The sequence below is a fragment of the Vombatus ursinus genome, unplaced genomic scaffold, assembly GCF_900497805.2.
Source record: "Vombatus ursinus unplaced genomic scaffold, bare-nosed wombat genome assembly UNPS02005286.1, whole genome shotgun sequence".
NCBI lineage: Eukaryota > Metazoa > Chordata > Mammalia > Diprotodontia > Vombatidae > Vombatus > Vombatus ursinus.
This window is the reverse complement of record NW_020945064.1, coordinates 6,565,828-6,581,165: the sequence shown is the minus strand read 5'-3', so window position 1 is coordinate 6,581,165 and position 15,338 is coordinate 6,565,828. Positions and strand designations below refer to the sequence as shown.

The 15,338-nt window shown below is 49.9% G+C and overlaps 1 protein-coding gene across 1 annotated transcript; it reads right to left on the bottom strand.

Annotated features, from left to right (window-relative positions):
* Positions 1-839: 839 nt before the first annotated feature.
* On the bottom strand, positions 840-11,104 carry APRT (adenine phosphoribosyltransferase). The gene is made up of 5 exons (XM_027846171.1): positions 11,005-11,104; positions 9,182-9,288; positions 5,528-5,661; positions 2,943-3,021; positions 840-1,441 (listed from the first exon to the last, which is right to left on the bottom strand). Exons 1-5 carry the CDS (start codon positions 11,082-11,084, stop codon positions 1,299-1,301), a joined length of 543 nt encoding a protein of 180 aa, XP_027701972.1. The 5' UTR covers positions 11,085-11,104; the 3' UTR covers positions 840-1,298.
* Positions 11,105-15,338: the final 4,234 nt, after the last annotated feature.

The window sequence follows — 15,338 nt, the reverse complement described above, 5'->3', positions numbered from 1 at the left end:
TATTTCTGTTTGTTGAATGCTAAGTCTCTTGGGGGAGCATCTCAGAGCCGCTGTGTTCTACCTGGTGTCAGCTTGGGCCTGGAAGAAAGACAGTTGCCCAGCATTTATTAATAAATGATTTAATCAGTGGATACAGCTAGCATCACAGCGGAGACAAGACATTCTGGTCTTCATTCTAGTTACAGGGCTCCCATTGTGTCACCTCTCTAAAGGAGGCCTGGCCAGTTGGTTCTTTCCTTTGTACGCTGGTCCTTCCAGGGCCTAGACGCCTCGTCCTGTAGCAAGTCAGGGAGCCTTAGGTTGTGATACGAGGGATTGTACATTGTATGTGCACAGTGAAAACGAATAAAAACATGTAAAAAGAGAGATCAAGAGTTAAGCCTTGAGCGGTCTCACTGATCTGCCTAGGCCCCTGGGGTCTGATACGGCACCAGGTGGGGAGAATTCCACCTGCTGGGGTTGTGAGTATGGGGGCAGCTAGGTGGCACAGTGGATACAGCACCGGCCTTGGATTCAGAAGGACCTGAGTTCAAATCTGGCCTCAGACACATATCACTTACTAGACGTGTGACCCTGGGCAAGTCAACCCCATTGCCTAGCCAAAACAAAAAAAGAAGTATGGCTCTTAACTGTATTTACAGTCAGAGATGATGCCCCACGGTTCCTTCTCCCACTATATTCCATTTGAGTCAAGAACTCTCCTCTAGAGATATCACTCAATCTGGGGCAGAGAGGTTCAGGTCACACAACTAGTACAGGTCAGAGGTCTGCTACCTGTCAGGTATACTTGAGTTGGTTGGCCAGGAAACTAACCCACTCAACTATGCCAAATACTGAGCCACAAGGCCAACTTTTCATTTGTACCAACTTAAGGGAGAAGAGTGTCCTTGGCTGTGGAGGCAGGTGAGGCACTGCCCAGGTGTGCCCTCTGGAAAGCAGAGCCCTTCTCTGGGAGCTGGTCTCTACCCTCCAAGCAGGGAGGTGGGGGGGAGTCCAGAGTGACAAGTGGCACATGGCTGGTGGTGGGGCACAAAAGGGCCAAGATGGCTGCCTTCCTCTGGAGGGGAGTGAGAGGCTGCATGACGGATAGGAGACCGGCAGGCCCTTTGGAGCCCTCTGTTGGTCTGAGGAGGAGGTGCTTCTCCAGGAGGATGAGCACTGGTTCACATTTCCATTGCCGAGCCCGTCCAGGGGGAGGCACTTGGCAACCCAGGTCGAAGTCCAGATCTCCTGACTGTGTAAATGAAAACCTGCCTGTGGTCTCTGCTGGTGGGGAAGGTGCTGACAGCAGCCCGGCCTCAGTCGTACTGCAGCAGGGAGAAGAAGGGCACAGGAGCCAGCTTCTCCCTCCCCTTCAAGGACGTCAGCTCCACCACGGCCAGGGCCTCCAGCACCTCGGCCTTCAGACTCTGCAGCAGCTTGCAGGCCGCCCCCATGGTACCTGCGGGGCGACAACCTGGTCAGGACGCTCTGAGGGCTGTGGTGGGTGCCCCAAGGATGGTAGGGCCCCCTCCACCTGTCCTGTCTCACCCGAGACCCCCCAAACCCTGCACCTAGGGAACTCCCGGGGAGGAAGCTCCTTCCATTCACAGTCTTAGGGGCACCTCGAGCAGGGCTTAAACCCAAATAGAAAGAGGGCCCACTGAACCATATGGATAGTATGTGGATGCCTGCGGCCGCCTGGTGGCTTAGTTTTAAAATGCAGTATTTTCTGTCTTATTGCATTTGTTTTTTGGTAAATATTTCCCAAGAACATTTTAATCTGGTTCTGGCTGTGTTTGACACCCACCTCTGACTGACATGTCCAGGGTCACACAGAAGGGTGTGTCGGGCAGGACTGGAACCCAGGTCTTCCTGGATTCTTTCCTCATTAGAACGTGAGCTCCTTCAGGCAGGGAATGTCTCTGCCTTTCTCTGTATCCCTGTGCTTAGCACAGAGCAAGCACATGACAAAATATTGTTCACTGACTGACTATCCAGTATGCCTCACGTTTTACAGAGGAGGGCACTGAGACTCAGGGAGGCAGACTGGTGTGCCCAGCCCCACACAAACAGTTGGTATCCTGGGCAAAGGTCTTCCCCTGGTGCCCAGGTATCAGCTGGGCGTGGCATCCGTGAGCAGCCTGACGCTGGGCCCTAAGGGAAAGGCAGGGGTCCCTCAGGAGCCCTGCCTACACTGGGCATCATGGAGGTGAGGAAGATTTGGGGCCCGGTCAGAGGGGACTCCCAGAGAGAGGCTAGGGTCGATGCCTGAGGCTCACCATGGGCGGCCTGATCTGGCTTGGCTACAGACAGAGCCAGAGTGATGCCAGGAGGGGCATCGAGTCAACCCTGGCTTCAGGTGGAGAGAGAAGCTGGCTTCTAAGGGCTCCTGGGAGGGTAAGCTCCATGACGCGCTCTCTCCTGCACGCAGCCTGCCGGATCTCCCCCACGTGTCCCACCTGCGTCCTGCCTGCACGTGGCTGTTCGCACGCGGTCTCAGACCCCCATCAGACTGGGTGCTCTTTCTGCCCGTTTTCTTATTTCCACCATTTAGCACTGTGCCTAGCACATAGTAGGCATCTTATAAATGCCTGCTGACATACATCAGCTAGCAAGCTGAGCCTTCTGGGCCGACTGTAGGGACTGTGATCTGCTTTCATCCCTTGCGTGATATGGGCAGCTTGCTAACGCAACACACTGAGTGCTGGGCCTAGAGTTAGGAAGACCCAAATTCAAATCCAGCCTCACTGGCTTTGTGACCCTGGGCAGGTCATTTAGTTTCTCTCGGCCTCAGTTTCCTCACCTGTAAAATGGAGATATTACTGCTCCTCCCTCAGAGGGTTATTATGAAGCTTGAAAGATCCTCCATGTAAAGTGCTGTACAAACATCACTCGTCTGGGGCTAACTACAGCTGCTCGGTCCAAAGGCCCCCCCCCCACTACTGTCCACACCCGATTACCTCCGGTGGCCATCAGGTCGTCCACGATCACCACCTTCTGGCCGGGCTCTATGGCATCTTCCTGGATCTCCAGCTCTGCCTGAAGAATGAAGCCTCAGGTCACTGGGTGCAGAAGAGCAAATCCTACCCAATGGCGAGGTGACTAAGGCAAGCCTAAAGAACTGGTCCAGGCCGTCCAGGCTATAGGAGGCCAACTGGATAAAGTCAGGAAGGCCAGGGTTCAAATCCCACCTCAGACCCCCATAGGCTGTGTGACCCTGGGCAAGTCACTTCACCTCTGTCTGCCTCCGTTTCCCCCAGGGTTGTTGTAGAGATAAAATAAGATATGTAAAGCATTATGTAAACGCGAGTTATTATCATCCGATTTTTTCTCACGACCCCGCCGCTCTCAGCAGCCACTGTCTGTAGGTGAAAACGTTTTAGAATCGTTTGGGGGCCTCCCTGCCACACTGGGCCCGCGTCTGAATTGCAGAAATGAAGAGCACCATCGTAAAAGCACGATTAGAGGACGCCAGTGCTAACCCCAAGCTGGTGAAGTGGGCAAAGAGCCCCCCGCCTGGTAGCAGGACCCAACCCCCCCCTTCCAGCGGCCTTTCCAAGTATATGAGGTGAGGTCATGGCAGAGGGAGGCAGCATCACCACCGTCTCGGTCATCTGGCCTCCACCTGAAGACCTCAGGCCTGCTAATGGGGGCCAGGTCTAAGCTCAGAAGCTCTGGCCTCTGGCGGGTGCTGCTGGCATTTTTGTCGTCAACTTAAAAATGCCTTTGGTTTTTCCGTGACATTCAAACGTTGCTGAACTTTTTTATCTCTTCACTCCCAGACCCCCCCAAATCCCGCTCCAACAGACTTAACCCTGTCACTGCCGGACGCTGGGCAGGGTCTCTCCCCATTGGTGGCTGTCCTAGTTGCTCATTGCACCCAGGGCTGTACTTTACTGCAGGTTCCTACGATCTAATCACTGCCCAGAATACCCCACCTCCCACCAGCCACATCGCCCGTCCTTGAACCATGATCAAACTGGCCGTCGCTGCTCCTGGAAAGGGTCTGTGACTCGGCTTGCCGAGGGTTCCAGTTCACGAGCCTCCCTCCCCTTCTGCTCCCCGCTGAACCTTGCATGTCCCATCAAGACCACTGACCATGCCTGACGACATCTGCACCGCTCCCTGCCCCCGGCCCCCACATCTGCAGAACATGCTCTCATCTCCTCCAGGGCCAAGGTTGGTCATGATAATGACACACAGGCAGGTCTGTTTTGCTCTTCTTTTCGTTCACACTGCTAGGATCTTTGTGGATGGTTCTTTGGGACCAGCTGTCAGGGAGGGTTCCCATCGAGGGATTCGGCAGCCTTCAGAAAGCTCCACTGGGTCTAAAGCAATGGCGTTAGGACCAAAAACGTACTGTACTGGGTCCTGGTTCCAACACTGACTTCCCCGGGTGACCAAGGACACAGAGGTCTGGGCCTTAGCTTCCTGTCTATAAAACAAGGGCCTTGGGCTGGATGACTAGTGTGATTATACTTCTTCAAGATTTCTGCCTCTGGGTTAACTGCCAATTAAAATTCATTTAAAATGAAAGCTGATCGCTTTCTTTATCCTTAAAATGGGGGGGGGGGTTGGGGGCAGCTAGGTGGTGCGGTGGATAGACCACTGGCCCTGAAGTCAGGAGGACCTGAGTTCAAATCCAACCTCAAACCAAACATTTGACACTTACTAGCTATGTGACCCTGGGCAAGTCACTTAACCCCAATTGCCTAAAAAAAAACAAAAACAAAAATCGGGGGGTTGGGCTAGGTGACCCCCAGAAGCCCCTCAAAGCTGTGGACCAGCCACCCTTTGGTTTCAAACGGCAGGTTGGACCTCCAAATGTCCCCAACGTGCATCCCGCTTGACCTTGATGGTACATCAAGTTTGGTTAAAGCCAGTTCACTCTTCTGAAAGATTTTGTGGCACAAGAGACCTTTTTTTGTTATCATTAACTCCAACAAGCCATCCCTACTGCTGAATGAGGAATCTGGGGGCCTCCAGACTTTGTCACCACGCTCCCTCTGCCCCATCTCCCTTGGCCAGCACCTCCTGAAGCTAAGAGCACAGACCAGCCACACCTCACTGTAACCTTCACCCCCATCTCTCACATGAACACCAACCTTCTCTCATCTTCCCGTTAGAATGTAAGTTCCCTGAGGCCAGGGACTGTCCTTTTTGCTTGTAGCTATATCCCTAGTGCTTGGCACACGGTAAGTGCCCAATAAATGCTCCCTGGCTTGACATGTAAGGCCAGTCTGATGAACTGAAAGGAAGCTCGTGGATGAGCCGTGCCAGAAACTCCTATCAAAAGGCATCATTGAGCCGCCGGATACTTGAAGAGGAAGAGGAAAGGATTCAGAGCTGACCCGTGCAGGTCAGGTAGCCCAACCCCCTCACCTTACAGGCCGGAGGAAGCGGAGGCCCAGATGACCTGCCTACTGTGGCCGAGCTGGGATTGAAGACCGAGTTTTCTGACTCTGAATCTAGCATACCGGCCCGTACCCTGCTGGTCCCAGAAGGTGCTGTCCTACGCCCGTCCCCTCCCCCAGCCCCGACTCACCTGGCCATATTCCAGGGAGTAACTGGAGGATACTGTGGGCCCTGGGAGCTTCCCTTGCTTTCGGACGAGCACGAACCCTATCCCAAGCTTCTGGGCCAGAGAGGGACCAAAGAGGAAACCTCGAGCATCCAAACCTGGGGGGAAGAAAATCGGGGATGTTTAACGCTGGGGAAAAAAGGCAGAGAGTGGGATGGGCACAAGGGCAGAGGGAGACGGGTCTTGAAACCAGGGGCCAAAGAAAGGCTTCCTCACCTGTTGTGCCCCCATCACCGGGCCTCTGGGAGACCCAAGGACAGAAATTCAATAGTCCTTCTTCTCAGGGAGTCAGAACGTTCTGGGGGAGGGGATGACAACATCCATGCAGGAGTAGATGCAGAATACATGAGACGGTAATAAAGGCAGGTAATCAGGGCAGGCAGCAGGGATCAGGCTTCTGTGCTGCAGGCAGATCTTAAACTGTACTTTGAAAGAAGCCAGGGATCCTGAGAGGCAAGAGTGAGAAGAGGGGATTCCAGGCACGGCACACAGCCTGTGCAAAGGCCCAGAGGTGGGAGAGCAGGGAGGCCCCGCTCAGGATGGCGTTGAGGGAGGGAAGCTGGACAGGAGAGATACTGTGGAGAAAGAAGCGTTAGGACCTGCCTTCCAATGAGATGGGGCAGTGTGGAAAGAGTGAACTGGGGATTACTCTACAACCTAGACGACTGGAAGGACTTCAGCAGAAACAGGAGAGGGTTTATGGGCAAGGAGGGGACATTCTGAGTTTGGAATGCCTCTGGGACATCCTCGTGGAGATGTCCAGCAGACAGCACTGACACAAACCAATAACGAGGTCAAGAGCTGTTTCCTAAATAGTTAGTAGTCAAAGGGTGTGAACAGATACTTTTTCTTTAGGCAATTGGAGTTAAGTGACTTGCCCAGGGTCTCACAGCTAGTGTCAAGTGTTTGGTCTGAGGCCGGATTTGAACTCAAGTTGTCCTGACTTAAAGAAAAGTTTCAAGTTACCAATGAGTACATGATAAAATATCCCAAATCACCAATAAGAAAAAAATACAAACCTGAGTTCCACTGAACACCCATCCAACTGGGACAGTGGACAATGGGTGGGAGCCATCAAAGATGGTGGATGGTGGACAGTCAGTGGAAATAATTAAAGATGGCAGACAATCAGTAGGAAAGATGGTAGATGGTGGAGGATAATGGGTGGGAACAATCAAAGAGGAAGGTGGTAGGAAGGTAGGCACACACTGTTGGTGGAGGTGTGAAGTAGTCCAACCATTCAGAAACAGACTGGGGCAGGAATCTGAAGAATTCAGAGATTTGTATGAAAAGGCATGGACAAAGTACTGAACTCGGAGGTTGGAAGACCCGAGTCTGGTTTCTGGTTTTGCTGAATGCACCTGTGTGATCTCAGGCAGGTCATTTTGTGAACTCTCTGTGCCTCGTTTCCTCATTTTTTTTTTTTGTGTGTGTGTGAGGCAACTGGGGTGTAGTGACTTGCCCAGAGTCACACAGCTAGTGAGTGTTATGTGTCTGAGGCCAGATTTGAACTCAGGTCCTCTTGATTCTAGGGTGGGTGCTCTATCCACTACACCACCTAGCTGCCCCGGTTTCCTCATCTGTCAAACGAGAGGGCTAGACTAAGGTCCCGATCCCATGATCCCATGAGGCAGAGTATGGACCAGGATCCTAAGAATACAAATGAAAGGAATGTGACCTTGTTAAAATGTAAGCAATGCTTGGAAAAATCCAAAGTAATGCAAGCTCCCAGATTATCACACAAGCCTTTCTTCGTTTCCACTGCAGCGTGTGTGTGTTTATGATTATGTACATAATAAAAATGAAATGTAATTAAAAATGTTAGAAGGAAGCCAAACTTTGCGTAATCATCATAATCAATCTTGGTCTCGGAGAACAGAGAACGAAACATTCCTGCCTCCTGACAGAGGAAGGGTTTATGGGGCAGAATGCCACATGCATTGTCCCACATAACTGCTGTTTTTCCTTTGTCACAAGAGAGGGTTCAAGGGAGGCTTTGGTCCCCCATATCTGGAAACAACTGTGAGGCAAATGCAAAAAGAATCAAGAAAACTGGTTTTTAACAATGTAAATGTATTCATATGACTCTTGGTTGGCGGATCTAAGACATTTCAAAGCCCTTCTTGTGTTTGGGACCCAGGGAAAGCAGCAGGTACTTATTAAGCACCCACTCCATGCCAGGCACTGCTGTTTTTCCTGGTGACCAGAGGATCAGACTTCCCTTAGTACAGGAGCAGGAGGGAGGTGTTATTTGTCCTTTGTTCTCAAAGAGGACCAAATGACCCCAGGAGGTGATGTCCTGAATTAAGTGAGGCAGGGCTGTGCAGAGTCACCAGCCTCACTTTCTCCTCCGGAGCCATCTGGGTCCAGTGGCCAGACATGGATCAGGATGCCTGGAGATGGCCCAGGACGCAGGGGGGACCTTGGCCCTTTCAAGCTAAGATCTTTCCCAGGTCTCAGTTTGACTGAGGCAAGGCCCATTCAGTGATTAAAGGCTAGGTATCAAATGATGCAAAAAGAACGGCTTCTTTTACCTAGTCAAAAAAAAAATCAGTCTTGCAAAGGAAGAGCCTCAGGGTGTCTGGCCAGGACAGAAACAACTGCTATTTATATTCCCCCTGAGCCATCACAACCCGAACAGCGACCCCACGAGACGTGAGTTGGCCAATCAATAAATGCATATTGGCTGACTGCAAAGACACTTCTTAGCCCCATTTTTCATGAGGTACCCTGCTCAGGGCCTTCTCCAGCCTACTCTGTACAGCCTTCCTCCCCCCAGGAAATTCCTCCAGGGGAAATCTCCTGTGGTCAGAATGAATGGCCCTCAGCAGCCTCTGCCCCCCTGGCTGGGGGAGGTCCAGAGGCTCCAGGGCCTCCATTTTAAGGAGGGAGCAGCACAGTCTTCTCCCCATTTCCCACCAGCTAAGCCCCATTACCTTCCCCATCAGGTGGTAGAATCCTTGAGGACAGGGACAGAACTGTTTTTATTTGTATCCCAAGTGTGAGAGTCAGATAAAGGTTATATTTCCACAGGAAAAGAGAATAATGCAGAGATTTAAAGAACAGTTCCAGGAAGTAGTACACTGGCAGGGCTTAACTGATGAGAAGTAAGGTGATGGCTCCAAAGACTCCAAATTCAAGATAAGGGTCGAGCCAGCTCAGACCAGTTAAGGTCAACCTGAGGACACCTGAAAAATGTTAGTGTGCCTGCTTATTGACCTTCATTACTACTATCTGACACACCCCGAATAAAATTAGACTCTCATTAATGAGTCATGGGATGTATGACCAAGGGAGGGGGAAGATACTTGAGCATATCAAGGGGAAACATGTAAGCAGGAGTGTAACCCCGGAAGAGATGGACCAATCCGGGCCTGGGAGGTTTCAGGCTGAATTTGAATGCATAAAAGCATGCTCGCCCTTGCACTTGGGGCCCATTCCTCCCAAAGAGGGGTGGAGCCGGCTTCTGGCCAGAAACGTCTAATCCTCTGGACTTTCTCTGTAATAAACTTTCTTGATACTAAATTTTAGGTGTCAAGCACATTTCCAACACCAAGCCCAGCCAGACTGAAGTAGGCATGCAAGTAGATAGGTTCACCCCTCCCACCCCTCACTCACCAGCAATATAATCAATCTTTTTCTTGTGATTTTCTTTTAAGTGATCAGCCAAAAGTTCAATGGAAGCCCTGAAGGCATCTGGGTCCTTTAGCAAAGGAGTGATGTCCCTAGGATGGAAAGAATGGGGATTGGTAACCGTGTGCCCATGAAATTGAGGCACAACACCCAGGCAGCCCAGACAAAGAGGCCTCCCAGGCCCTGGCCCCCCGAAGAGACTTGGAAGGACACCCAGGAAGAATGCCCCCTGGCCTCTGAAGAGCCCTGGCAAAGCAGGACTTCATGGACTCCTCCCAAGCCCCCCCAAGGTGAGCAGGCGGAGATCATTATTCCATCTTACAGAGGGGTAGCCTTTGCTCAAGGTCACAGGCTACAGCACCAGGCCTAAACCTGCTTACCACCAACACAGGTGTTTCCAGCACTCCATGGGTGCACTTTGGACATCATCAGTGACCCACTTTGTTGATTCATCTAACAAGGGTCAAGACTTAAATGAGCAGTTATTGTGTCCTGGTGGGGGGAAGAGGAATGCAAAGACAAGTCAAAGTATCCCTGCCCTCTGGAAGCTGCAGTCTCACAGGGATGATTAGCACAGGTACAAAGAGGCAGCTGTTTAGCTGGTGGTGATTCTAAGGTCTCCCCAACATGTCCCTCTGGGACCTGAGGGCTGCCAGGGGCACCAGCAGGGCAGGGGTCCTCCATCTACGGGAAAGGCACCATGCCTCTGAACAACTTTGCACAAACAAGTCAGAGACAGGATAACAGAGAGAATCAACAGTGGGGAAGCCTGGCATTAAGGGGGATCAGGAAAGGCTTCCAGGAGAAGGTTGGCCCACAGCTGGGGAAAGACAGATCTAGGCAGTTGTAAGCCACTGACACAACTAACTAAAAGGAGATCCTCAAAGGTGGGACGCTCATCTTCCTTAACTATCAGACAGGTTGGGTGGATGAGCTAAGGTCCCTTTTATCCCCAAACCTTGGACGCTGTGATTTACACTTGGGGGAGGGGAGGTGGGGCAGGGGTCAAGGGTCAGGCTAATGCTGGACACTCACTCAGTGAGGGCTCTGCCCAAGCTAAGGTCAGGGAACCTCTGAAGGGTAAAGGGCACTACGGGTACAAGAGAGGAGACCAGTTTGGGGAAGTGTAAATGACGGGCTAGGCAGGAGCACAGAAAGGGAGGGGGCTGGGGTCAGGCCAGAGGGCAGAGACCCCGCGGGACGGCTGGAGCACCCCGGGGCCACTCCCCTCGGGTCAGCTGCACCGGCAGGCTCGCTCACTCGCACGCACGGCTGCGGGCAGAGGCGACTGCGGGGTGGGCTCCACAGCCCCCCGGGACCCCTGGTCCAGCCATGTCGGCCTGTGGGGGTGGAGGGGGGGGGGAGGGAGGGCCAGGGGGCGAGGTGACCGCGGTCACTCAGGAAGCAAGTGAGCAGCAGCACGATGGGCGGAGCGGAGCACACCAGGAGGCTCCGCGGGGGGGCACTGCCAAGGACCCCTCACCCACCCACCCCCGGCTCCAACAGACCCAGCTGGGGATCACGCAGGGAGGCTGGGTTCTAATCCCACTCTTCTGGGTAATGTCTATTTGCCCGTAGGCACGTGACCTCCCCTCTCTGGACCTCAGTTTCCCCCTCTGTAAACTTAAAACCTGTGAAATCAGCCGAGGGAGTAGAGGGCTGGGGGGCTTCTGGGAGGCGAGGTTCCGGGTTCGAATCCCCACGGCGCAGCACCGAGCGGGTCACTCCCGGCGATGCCTTCCCCCAGCCCGGACCCTCCAACCCCGCCGCCCCCGTCCCCGTCCCCACCCCCAGCCCCCAGCCCTCACCGGAATAGGATGCCGGGTTTGGGGAAGTCGGGGAAGCTCCGTACCCGCCGGGCCACGAGCGTCAGCTGGGACTCCGCCATGCCGGCTCCTCGTGCTGGCGCTGACTGCGCAGGCGCGGGAAAGGGCGGGGGGGGGGGGGGAGAGGGGAGGAGGCCCCGCCCCCTGCCCGGCTTGCGTACGTGTCCCCTTCTCCGCCGAGGCCTAGGCGGCTTCCGAATGTTCGGTCTTTGGCGGCTAGGTGGCGCTGTGGTCTACCGCCGCGCTGGGACTGCCCCTGGGACGGGCGCTTCCTTCTCCCAGTCCCAGGCTCCCATCTGTAAAATGGGACAATAATAACACTATCAATAAATAAAAATATTATAGCTAGCATTACATAGCGCCTACTGTTTGTCCGGAGCTTTAATAACAGCACCTACTGTGTTCCAGGCACTATAATAATAACTAGCATTTATATAGCACCTACTGTGTGATGGGAACTATAGTGTTAATATTGTTATATATGTTATATATAATAATATAATATTATTACTATGTGCCAGGTTCTTTCATAATATACATAATAACAGCTAATTTTATGTAGCACCTACTGTGTGACAGGAACGATAATAATTATATTACCTAGCATTTACATAGCACCTACTATGTTCAGGAGCTTAAATAATAACAGCTAGCATTTAAAAGCACCTACTTTGTGACAGGCACTTTAATAACCATAGCTAGCATTTATATTGCACCTAGTATGTACCAAGCGCTTCAATAATAATGATGATGATAACAACTAACATTTATGTACTCTGTGTCAAGCATTTATTGAAATTATCATTTCACCTGATCCTCACAACAACCCTGTGAAGTAGGTACTATTATTCTATTTTATAGCTGAGGAAACTGAGGAAGTGACTTACCCAGGGTCACTCAACCAGTAAGTGTCTGAGGCCCCTAGCAAAGTCGTTTGCTAACATATTTTGGAGAACCTTTAATGAGCCGTGTAAATGGTAGCCATGGTTGTGACGGGAGATGCGCAATAAAGACTCGGTGAAATGGATTGCTGGATCTAGTCTCCATACCTTTGCTTTGCAGAGGAGGAAACTGAGGCCCCCTTGCCCGAGGGCACACACACAGTTGATAAGCAGAAGAGCCAGGGTGAATGAATTCCAGGTTCTTTCTGTACTGACTCTGTTCAGCAAGGACAAAGCTTCAACAAAGTTACGGGGCACCTCCCATGTCCTTGGCCCTTTTGGGGGAGATAAAGGTGACTATTAAATGAACCTTGCACTCTTAAGGGAGTAGGGAGGATTAAGATATGTCCAGAAAGAGCTTTGTCTTCCTTGTAAAGGGAGCTCAGATCTCCCCTGGCTGCAGGTACCAGGGAAAGCTTCTTGGAGGAAGGGGGATTTGAAGGCTCCATAGATGAGACTAGCAGCATTCCAGGTAGAGGGAAAAGAGGTAAAGGTGAATTAGGAAGCACAGAGTGTGTTTAGGGGAATGGTGCCTTGTAGACTTTGTCTGGAGCATAGAGTACACAGAAGGAGATAAGGCTAGGTTCAGGAATGTGGCCCTGCAGGGCCTCCACAATCAGGAGTGGGGAACCTGCAGCCTCGAGGTCACGTGGCCTTCTAGGTCTTTGGGTGCAGCCTTTTGACTGAGTCAAGTGTGACAGAACAAATTCTTTTATTAAAAGGAACTTGCAAAGTTTAGATTCAGTCAAAGGGCCGCACTTGAGGACCTAGAGGGTCACATGTGGCCTCGAGGCTGCAGGGTCCCCACCCCTGAACCCTTGGAGAGGATTCTTTCTGCTCCACGCTGGCAACCCTATTTTCTTTGACTCAAACATTTATTAATCACCTACTATGTTACTATCTATGTGACCTTGGGCAAACTACCGAATCTTCCCTGGCACCCATTTCCTCAACTATAAAATGGGAAGTGAGAGGGGTGGGCCAGATGGCCTACTGAGGTCCCTCCCAACCCAAAATCTGGGGTCTCGCGCTACCATAGGTGCTGTCAAAAATCAAATGATCCCAGCCTTCCAGGAGCTGACATTCTACTTGGGGCATGAGGGAGGGGGGAGAAAGCCAGCATGTACACAGAGAATTACATTCAAAGTAATTGCTGCAAAAGGAGGGTACTAAGAGCTGGGAAGGACAGGAGGGATCTAGGCCAAATCTTGAAGGAAGCTGGATTCTAAGAGGCAGAGTTACAGGGAGAGGGGAAAGAATGGCCTGCCCAAAGACATGAAGACAGATGGCGGGTCCAGGTTAGCCAGAGGCCGGCGAGTTCATAAAGGGAAATAATGAGAGTTAAGCTCGAGAGGGCCTTAAAAGCTGGGTTGAGTGGTTCCCTCTGAAATCCCTGTTCAATTTTAATAGTATTTTATTTCCCCCCTCCCCAATCCCATGTGAAGACAATTTTTAGATTTTAAGTTCCAGATTTTTCTCCCTCTCTCCTCTCCCCTCTTCCTAAAATGGTAGGCAATTTGATACAGGTTATACATGTGCTATCATGTAAACAACATATTTCCATATTAGTCACAATTGTGAAAGAAAAAACAGATCAAAAGGGAAAAAAACACAAAAAAGAATGAAGTAAGTGAAAAATATGCTTCATCTGCATTCAGAATTCATCAGTTCTTTACCTGGACGTGGAGAGCATTTTCCTTCACGAGTTCTTTATACTTGTCCTGGATCGTTGTGTTGCTGAGAAAAGCCGAGTTGTTCATAGTTGGTCATCACACCATGTTGCTGATACTGCGTAGTGTTTCCCTGGTTCTGCTCACTTCACTTTGCATCAGTTCATACGAGTCTTTTCAGGCTTTTCTGATTTTCTTATTACACCATAGTATTCCATTATATTCATGTACTATAGCTTGTTCAGCCATTCCCCAATTGATGGGCATCCCCTCAATTTCCAATATTTTGCCCCCACAAAAAGGGCTGCTATAAATATTTTTGCAAATGTAGGTCCTTGCCCCTTTTTTTATGATCTCTTTGGGATACAGACCTAGTAGTGGCATTGCTGGATCAAAGGATATGCCCAGTTTGGTTGCTCTTTGGGCATAGTTCCAAATTGCTCTCCAGAATGATTGGATCAGTTCACAACGCCATCAACAATGCATTAGTGTCCCAATTTTCCCACATCCTCTCCAACATTTATTTTATTTTTCTGTCATATTAGCCAACTGGATAAGTGTGAGGTGGTACCTCAGAGTTGTTTTAATTGGCATTTTCCTAATAAAAAATGATTTAGAGCACTTCTTCATATGCCTATAGTTTTGATTTCTTCATCTGAAAACTTTCTGTTCATATCCTTTGACCATTTGTCAGTTGGGGAATGGCTTGTATTCTTATAAATTTGACTCAGTTCTCTATATATTTGAGAAATGAGGTCTTTATCAGAGACACTCGCTATAAAAATTGTTCCCCAGATTTCTGCTTTCCTTCTAGTTTTGGTTGCATTGATTTTGTTTGTACAAAAGCTTTTTTTTTAATATAATCAAATATTTATTTCACATTTCATAATGCTCTCTATTGTTTAATCATGAATTCATTCCTTCCCCATAGATGTGACAAGTAGACTATTCCTTGCTCTTCTAATTTGCTTATGGTGTCACCCTTTATGTCTAAATAATGTACCCATTTCGACCTTTTCTTGACACACTGTTGTGCGATGTTGGTCTATACCTAGTTTGTGTCCTCTTGTTTTCTAGTTTTCCTGGCACTTTTTGTCAAATAGTGAGTTCTTATTGTAAAGGCTAGGTAGGGTCTTTTGGCTTATCAAACACTAGGTTACTATGGTCATTGACCACTGTGTCTCATGTACTTAATCTATTCCACTGATCCACCACTCATTCTTGGCCAGTACCAGGGAGTTCTGATGATTACTGCCTTATGATATAGTTTGAGATCTGGTATTGCTAGGCCACCTTCCTTTGTGTTGTTTTTTTCTTTCCCATTAATTTCCTTGATATTCTTGATCTTTTGTTCTTCCTAATAATTTTTTTTATTATTTTTTCTAGCTCTATCAAATAATTTTTTGGTAGTTTGATTAGTATGACACCAAATAAGTAAATCTGTTTAGGCAGAATTGTCATTTTTATTACATTGGCTTGGCCTACCCATGAGTAATGGATATTTTTCCGATTGTTTAGATCTGATTTTATTTGTGTGAAAAGAGTTTAGTAATTGTGTTCACATAGTTCCTAGGTTTGTCTTGGCAGGTAGACTCCTAAGTATTTTATATTGTTTACAGTTATTTTAAATGGAATTTCGCTTTCTTGTTGCTAGGCTTTGTTGGTCATATAAAGAAATGCTGATGATGTAGGTGGGTTTATCTTA